General features: G+C 41.2%; 1 protein-coding gene across 2 annotated transcripts in view; it reads left to right on the forward strand.

Moving 5' to 3' along the window:
- Positions 1 to 9,130, forward strand: part of tspan7 (tetraspanin 7) — a 125,851-nt gene extending 116,721 nt beyond the window's left edge. The window contains exons 6-8 of one of the 2 annotated variants that reach the window (XM_070892924.1): positions 3,848 to 3,931; positions 6,466 to 6,560; positions 8,190 to 9,130. In XM_070892924.1, coding sequence (XP_070749025.1) covers positions 3,848 to 3,931; positions 6,466 to 6,534 — 153 coding nt within the window. In that variant the 3' untranslated portion in view covers positions 6,535 to 6,560; positions 8,190 to 9,130. The remainder of the gene's footprint in view (positions 1 to 3,847; positions 3,932 to 6,465; positions 6,561 to 8,189) is intronic. The other variant, XM_070892923.1, reaches the window with a different exon arrangement.
- The last annotated feature ends 211 nt before the right edge of the window (positions 9,131 to 9,341 follow it).

The raw sequence follows: 9,341 nt of genomic DNA on the forward strand, positions 1-9,341 counted from the left end.
CCCAATACCATGCGCTTTGATTTTGCACACCAATCTCTTGTGCGGGACCTTGTCAAAAGCCTTTTGAAATTCCAAATGTACCACATCCACTCTTTCTCTTCTCCCTTAGCCTCTGCCTCAAGCAACTCATCTTTGCAGATTTAAACCTACATCTATACTCCCCTAGTACCCTCTCTTCAAACGTCTCTCCGCTCCTGTTCTCACTCAATCTCATCATTTAAACTTCCCACTCACAACCACCTCCTTGCTCTCGCCATCTCTACTCCTGAGAATGTGATCACTAACAAGGCTATCTCTGACTAATTTCTTCCTCCAACCCCTACCTTCTCTAATCCCACTACCCCTGGATAAAACTTTTGCCAGCAACCTCATTAAATGACACACATTCTCAACTGTCTCTTATCTGTCTTTCACCCATTTTAACACCTCTGCTACTGTTCACCTCTACCTTCATTCCTGCCAAGTCAAGTCACTGTCTCCTGTCCTTGCTCTAGCCCCCAGTACAGTCCCATCAATGTTACCTTGGCCACAAACGGAAGCGTCTGAAGCAAAAGTGGTCCAATCATTCATGGCTAGATTTCGCTTGGCCATGTCGCGCATTACTGGCCTGGATTTTGCGGTGGGTAATGACTGTGAACTGTCACCAGTGCGCCGTCATTATATCTCTGAAACTAACCATAACTTCAGGAGTTATCACGTGCACCTAACGCGGAAATCCTGAAGTTGCGGTCAGTCATTCACTGCCATGACACAGGCTGCGTGGTGCCCCCCCCCCCACTGCTCCCCCACCACCCTATACCAGTGAAATCAGTGCCTTGTCATTTGCGGTCTGCGGCGAAGCAAAGGCGCTCGCTGCTGGCCTCAAAAAAAGCTGCCCACAGAGTCTTGCGATTTTTTGACTACTCTCTGTGGCAAAAGGTTTACCTTTCTCGACATGTAATTGATTCTAGCGCTGTGTAATGGGAATCCCCAGTGACATCAACAAGCTGCCAAAGCAGCCAATCACAATGAAGCATTCTCACAGACAGCAAACCAGGAAATGAAAAGCAGCTTTTACTCGGCCTTTAAAAAAATGTTATAAAGAGAGAAATAAAGATTGGGACTTCCACCTGGGGATAAGGTGGAAGCTGAAATATTATAAACAAACCTTACACTTGTTTTTAAAGTTTTTTTTAAATTGTAATTTTTATCATAATGGAGAAATTTGATACTCCACAAATATAAAAATTAGTTTTTCTGGGCCAGAACATTTGTTTGGCCGTCAATACGCTGTTGAAACCCCAGTTACACCTATTCCAACAAGGTTTAACATTTAATGGGCTGTTTAACAGCGATACTACCATGGAAAAGCTCAAGTTTTCATCAGTTTCAATGCTTGTTGGGTATGGGCCAGTGAAATACAATCAATTGCACATCGAGAAAGGTAAACTTCTCACCACAGAGATCACGAGATCTCTGTGGACAGCTTTCTTTGGGGCCAGCGGTGAGCGCCTTTACTTCGTCGCTGACTGCAAATTACAGGTCATTATGTCTCATTTTCATCAACCAAATCTTCCTACTACTCCAGAATCATCCTGGAAGGCAAAGACAACCCAAGTCTACTTTTCTCCATGAGTAACCATTCCCTCAAACTTATTTCCCCACCCCTTCCATCTTCACCTTCAATATCAAGTGCAAAGAGCTCATGCATTGTGTCCCATCCCTTTAGAATTTTAAACATCACTATCTGATCGCTCCTTCATCTTTGCTGTTCTGACAAAAACCTGCAAAAAAATGTCAAGTCTTTCTTTGTATTTTTATTTCCTCATATCAGGCAGCATTCGACTGAATCTGCACTGTACCCTCTCTATTGCCTCAACATCCTTCCTAGTGTGCAACCCAAAACCGCACATAGTACTCCAATTGTGGTCTTACTAAATTTTTATATAAATTCATTATTTCGTCTCGACTTTATATTTTATACCTCATGCCATAAAGCTCAGGATTCCATTCACTTATTTTAATCACCTTATCCATTTGGGGTGCTGCTTTTAAAGTCTTGTGAATCTGAACCCCCCCAAAATCCTCTGCTCTTCCACATCATCCAAGCATTCCCCCTTTCAGAGTACAATTTTTTCTTTTCTTTATTTTGTTACCAAAATGTATCACCTCACATTGACAAGAACAGCGTGGAAACAAATACTTTCTCTGATAGTTCCTTTTGGTATAATATATTGCGCTTTATGTTTCTTGGGCAATGAACTGAGTCGCTGGACTCTGATGAGAATGATTTACACAATCAGCAGTTATTGCAGCACTATGATGAGATGTTGCACTGTTGTATTGTAGCTATTCCTTTTGTGTTCTCTGAAATAAAATGTAGAGCTCTCCTATCCCAAGCATGAAATCAGACGACCAGCAAGTCAGCTGTTTGGCTCTGCTGATACCAATCAGTAACCAAATACAAAATATCAATTTTTTATCTACTTCCCACCTTTTGTGGTAGTATCTGTTAATGTCCTGTATCCCCCAAGGACCTATGGCTGAGATTGTAATGAATGTAAACCATGACATAGTATATTGGGGTGCCAGGACACTGCTCATTTCTGTCTTTAAACAAATGAAATTCAGTGAAGAATGAGGGGTTTCTTTGTTCTATGCTGAGTCCTTTCTTTAACAGAGGAATTGATGAGGTTCACATGTAATGCTCGTACGATTAACCAATATGTGCTAGCTGCTGGTAGCATGAGGCATGGAATTGTCAGGCCTATTCTCAGTTCTCCACAACCATGTACATGCAAATATGTTCCTACTGTTCAATTAGTCCTTATTATCAATTTTGAAGATTAATTTTATAATTAATGTAATACTAAAAATCATTAGGATGAGTCAAGAGACTCTTAATTAAGAAATCTAATGCTCCTTATTACATATTATTGACATTAGTAACTGTTACAAATGATTACAACACAGTCAAATAAAGCAGTTGGTGCTGTGGCACAGTGCATCATGCAGTGTAATAAAATGATGAAGCACGGTTTTCATCCTTGCACATCACCCCCTCTAACTTGCTGAGTTCTGCAACTCCAGCCATCCTACTTGGGAAACTGTAGTGCAGAGGCCAGATGTTTCCCCATTGGCAGGTAGGGAGGTAAAATGGAGGCAGAGTCACCAAGGCTGCTCTTCTACACTTACTGGTGGCCAGTTACAGGCTGGTATTGGCAATGGCTCAATAATAGATTACCCATCAACCTCTTTGTTTAGGTAAAGTGTGATGATGAACAAAAAGAAAATGGGAGGAAGTGTTTTTTTTATTTCAGAAATTTAAGAGTTGGTTCACATTCCTGGCTTCAAGATGACTTTACCAAAGGTGTATTGGACTGTAAATGGTCATAGTTCCCTCCATAGTCTAGTGGGTAAAAGTGCATCCTGGTGCAACAGTAAGCTACACAGACCAGAAGGTACCAGGTCTGATCTGAGGTTTATGCAAAGTTAGTTGATCTTAGCTGGAGCAGCAGTCAGAGCAGTAAAATTGATCTTGGTGCTCTTTTGCTAAGATGAGGAAAATGTTGGGTGTCAACAAGTTTGGGCACAAAATATCTTCTTCTGATGTTACTCACTATCCAGACTCCCATAAAGAATGACCACTTGTGCAAGGTACTGGCCAGCTGCTGGATTCAATGGAACAATCCTCCACACAGTGTCAGTGCTGAAGGGGAGAAAAATGGAAGAAAAGAAAAATCACATTTATGAAAAAGATGGTCAGAATCCAATTGGTTCATGCAATTATACTCAATTAGGACTGAATAAATACATTTTAATAAGGATTAAGTATAAAATATAATTTATTAATTGTTTTGATTTATAGGGCTGCTATGAGTTGGTGACCAGCTTCATGGAGACAAACATGGGAATTATTGCTGGGGTTGCATTTGGAATTGCCTTCCTACAGGTACAAACATTATAGGGGTACTTTTCTGAATTTGCACTCCTGATGCAGAACTTCTCCTGCCGGAACCCATTTTGGGAACTCTGGCACATGCCAGGAAAGTGAACTCATTACCCCATATAACTGCAGTTAAATTCATTTTGTTCTTGAGCATAAAAAATTAAGTTGAATTAATTAGTTATTTTCTCTTCCCTCTTGTCCTCCCCTCCCCACCCCCATAAAAGATATGTTCATTTTGTGGCCTGTAACCAGCTCTATTCCCATATCCCATTATACCCTATCCTTCAACCACCAATCTAGCCTATTCTTAAATATTGACATGGACTCTTTTAATCACTTACTCCGATAGTGCTTTCTACAGCTTCACAAGCCTAAAGTGTAAAAATAAAAGTGTTTTTTGCTCTCTGTCCTAAATCTCACACATTTAATATTGGGTCTAGAATGAGGCGACATAGTCTTTGAAAGTAGTCCATTTCTATCTACTCTATCCCTGTCATAATTTGAAACACTGCTACCAAATCACCCTTTAATCTTGCCATAAAACCTTCCATTAGCCTTTTTATGGCTAGAGGTGCTACTTTTAATATCTTGTGAACCCCCCTAAATCCCTCTGATCTTTCACATCGTCCTGCCTTCCTCCATTTCAAATATACTTTTTAACCAAAATATACCATCACACATTACAAGCATTGAATTCCATCTGCCACTTTTTTGCCTCTTTTGCCACTTTGGCCCTCAGAATGATTTACTCCTAATTTAGTTTCGTCTGCCTGTTTGGATATCACTCTCTCTAGCCCTATATCCAAATAATTGATGTACGCAATGAACAGAAGTGGTTCCAGCACAGAATCTGGTAGGATTACCCACTTCTAACTGCTCTGAATATCTGCCCTTATCTACTACCTTCTTTTTCCTCCCTTCTGACCAGTTTTTAGAACAATTTGCTGCCCTCTCCCCTAATTCCTTACCCTTTAATCTTCTCCAATAGTCTCCTGTGTGGAATCTTGTCAAAGGCTTTCTGAAAGACCAAGTACACCACTATAACTGTCACCGTTTTTTACCTGAAACATACTGGGACATCACATCATCTAAGTTAAGCCTAATCTTTTGTTAAGTTTCAGACCATCCTTTATTACTGTAAATTCCTCCCCTCATCTCTTTTCGCTGAACGATGAATTTCTTCTGTCCCTTGTTCCCACCAAATTACTAACTGTCTTCCATTGCTCTCCTTTTTTCTTGTACAAGTCCCATTATCATTCCCTTAAGTTTTAGGATCGCAAACTCAAGTGCACCGGGTGCATGATTATCCCAGTCATTCACCGCCAGAGTATGTCCACAAGGACACCCTCAAAGCCTCCTTGATAAAGTGCGACATCCCCACTGACACCTGGGAGTCCCTGGCCCAACACCGCCCTAAGTGGAGGAAGTGCATCCGGGAGGGCGCTGCACACCTCGGGTCTCAATGCTGAGAGCATGCAGAAATCAAGCGCAGGCAGCGGAAAGAGCGTGCGGCAAACCAGTCCCACCTATCCCTTCCCTCAACGACTATCTATCCCACTTGTGACAGAGCCTGTGGCTCTCGTATTGGACTGTTTAGCCACCAAAGAACTCACTTCAGGAGTGGAAGCAAATCTTTCCCAATTCCGAGGGACTGCCTATGATGATGATGATGATGATGATGTCCACCATGTTAAGTTTTACCTTGCCTCACACTCCTCGGCCAAATCTTCCTGTTGCTCCAGGGCAAGGACATCCAATTCTCCGTGACAAAACACCTCCTCAAACGTCTTTCACTCCCCCCTCCACACTCACCTCCAACAAATGTAAAGAGCCAGTGGACTTCTGTCTTTAAGATTGAGACCATTTATGCATCTGTCTGCCAGCACCTCCTCTTCCTGCCCTTCCCCCTGCCCCCCCGTCTCGTATCCCCACTCACCAAGCCCCACTCACCCTACATCTGATCCCCTATCCCTCTATAGTTTCTCTTCCCATCTCCCCACCTGCCATCTTCGATCTCATCTCTTCCACAAGACCCAACTCTTGACCGCTCAATTATCTTTTCTGATCCTATGCTTCTGATATCCTCTGTGACTGAAACCACAATGCATTATCGTTCCTTATTGCGCTCAGCTTCTCAGTGATATTCAACATTGTTGACAGCGTCATCCTTCTCCGTCACTTCTAATGATGATAAAATTCACAGGCACTCTTAGTTGCCTGGGTTACCTGCTTTGTTTTAATAGTGCCCTCCTCCCCGGGTGTTGGGGGGTGGGGGGGTGGATGAGGTGGGGGGACAGGGTAGATGCATGATATTTGTTCTGGTATTATTGGACTCGCCTATTGTCGCCCTATGAGCCCAGATTCAAAATAGAACCAGGCCACATTTGACACATGGACACTGCACACAAGTTGAAAAGCTGTTCATTCCCCAGCACTGAATTCTACCACTTTGTCACAAAAATGCACCTAGATTTTTAAAAAGTATTTATAACTATGTGTAAATAATTTATTTTGTATACTTTTTTTTACTTTTACAGTTAATTGGAATGTTGTTGGCCTGCTGTTTGTCCCGATTCATCACTGCAAACCAGTATGAAATGGTGTAATACATGGAAGAAGGTAGGTTCTCCTTGTGAGTACAAATGTTCTCTACTGTCCACAGTAAACAAACTACATTTTCAGCAGATTTATGCAGCAAAGTTGTTAGAAAATGGTTTCTGGATTGGTTGATAGTTTATGATTAAGCATTGAGTGTCGAACCAAAAGAAAATCATGCATTTCAGATCTAGGGCTGATTCAAAGCCAAAAATGTGTTTCCCATTTTAGTAATTTCATTTGTACTTTTCTTTGGGATTGGAGATTTTCTGGATCAACTCCGCTTAAATGTATTCACGTCCTGGCAGTGTTTAAAACTCTTATTACTGTCTCACTGTCTTGATGAGGGTGCTGAAAAATAGAGGAAAAATTAAGAGAGAAAAAATGTGCTCAGATTATTGGAAGAGCCATTTTAGAAATTGTTCCATCAAATTGTTATCCTGAATATATCAAATTAAACAGTTTGCTGGAACTTGCCCTTAATTGTCTTCTGAGAGATAGCCAGATCCAGCAGCCTGTGGTATCTTTCCAAGCTATTTTTCTCTGGGAAGATGCAGGTTTGTGGCTTTGCACATGGTCACTTTTTTAGTGACATTAGAAAGGGCTGTCTTCCCCCGCCCCCCCCCCCCCCCACCCCCCTGTCAAATGGTGTGGGAAGACTTGGGGGAGGGAATAGAGAAATTATAATTTTGAATTAAGAGAGTGTGACCAAGACTACCACTGTAGTTATGTGTGCATTTAGAAACCCAACTCCAACAGTCCTGAGATATGGTGCAATAACTATTGTTGCTCTGCCCCGATTTTTCTTCGAACTTGTGGAGGTGACAGCCTGATAATGAAGCACCATGTGGTGTGGTATTGGGCCATATCGACTAAGAAGGTCCCAGATTTGATCCTTGGTCTGTGCTGAGTTGCCCAACTTCAGGTGGAATTTAGTGTACTGCTACAGTTAGCTTTGGTGTCTCTGTTCTAGAAATGGGGAAGATTGTTCAGGGCTCCTGGAAGTTGGGTAGGGTTAGGATTGGGTTTGGTGTGATGGTCTCTGGTGAAATAGTTAGCTGACGCTCAATGTCCAGGTTCACGGGAGATGAATGATAAACAGGGTGATGTATCAGAGTGCCATTCCTGTCCATTAAACTATATATTGACTTCACTCGTCCATGGCAAATGAGCCAAAGGTGGGCAGAGGGTTACAAGTACACCCTCAAAGCCTCCCTGATAAAGTGCGACATCCCCACTGACATCTGGGAGTCCCTGGCCATAGACCGCCCTAAGTGGAGGAAGTGCATTCGGTACGGCGCTGAGCTCCTCAAGTATCGTCGCCGAGAGCATGCAGAAATCAAGCGTAGGCAGCGGAAGGAGTGTGCGGCAAACCAGGCTCCCTGCCCACCCTTTCCCTCAACGACTATCTGTCGGACCTGTGACAGAGACTGTGGTTCTCATATTGGACTGTACAGCCACCTAATAACTCATGCTAAGAGTGAAAGCAAGTCTTCCTCAATTCCGAGGGACTGCCTATGATGATGATATTGACTTCATTAAAGTATCGATAAGGGAAGAATGTCGGGGAGGGAACCTTAATGATAAATACCAATGTATTCATATGAATAGTCTCTCTAGAAAATTTCTCTTGGACAGTTTTGTGATCGTTTGTTTTCTTTTACAGAGACATGATCTAATTGGGCAATTTCTAATATAGGATTTGTAGAAGACCAGGCCAACATCCTAGAACCCAAACACACTACCCTTTCTGTTATTCGTAGTGCACCATTTCTCGTCATACAGTTGTGCAATAAAGGGGTAGCTTCTTTTCATATTGAACATCAAGGCTTTTAAGATGCTGATGACTGCAGTAGTTTCTCTACTTGGTCAATTTAATGGGTTTCATACTGTGTTACAACAGGTACCATAATTGCATTGATGTGGCTCTGCATGTAGTAACGTATGAGGTTTTTTGGGGGTAGAGGCTGTTTAGCAGTGTCACTGGAATTTCTTACATCTTTTATTTATAGTGATAAGTATTGATGACTATTTAATATAGATATTCTAGTTTTTGATTTGATTCATACACTACTATTATTCTGCCATATGGGCTTAAAAGAAAAATGGATTACTTGGAAAAAAAATAAAAGTACAATAGTAATATAGTGCTTGAAGAGAAAAAGAATTGTGTTTTCCCTGAACTTAAACTACAATTCAAGTTTTTTAATTATACTGTCATTAGACATTACTGCTTATGCCACTAAATGTAGCATCCTGTGCTGTGTAAAATGTAGTTATAATTGTACTGTTTGTTATGTGAACTCAGTAAATAATATTGCTTCGGTTTTGAATATTTGTATTTTAACATTTACACTGTAATGTATGTCGTGTTAATCAGCCGTTAACTTTCCTGTTTTTTTTCATTGCCTTATGTAGCAATTAATGCATCCACAGAATAGTTAATTTAAAAAGATGGATCAGTGTTAAGCAAGTCTAAAGAGAATTTCAGAAGTAAACTGTAGTTGAAATTAATGCATTTTAAAATTTCCACCAGCTAGCATGCCAACATGACTGTGACATTGTGAGCTTATGTGAATTCTGTATTAATAAAACTGTTAATTACAATTGTTTCCAAGTCTCTTTCTGTGGGTTACCATGCTGGGATGTATGTATCATAACGCTTTAAAGTTACAACTTTTCCTGCACAACAATCTACAGGTTTGATTTGCTCATGGTCTTCTAAAAACTGTCACATTATATGGACATTGCATGCTGCACTTGCCCAAATTGTACAGCTGCAAGATGTCTTTTTAAAGGATGGTGCTATCTTAAAACC

The sequence above is a fragment of the Pristiophorus japonicus genome, chromosome 11, assembly GCF_044704955.1.
Source record: "Pristiophorus japonicus isolate sPriJap1 chromosome 11, sPriJap1.hap1, whole genome shotgun sequence".
NCBI lineage: Eukaryota > Metazoa > Chordata > Chondrichthyes > Pristiophoridae > Pristiophorus > Pristiophorus japonicus.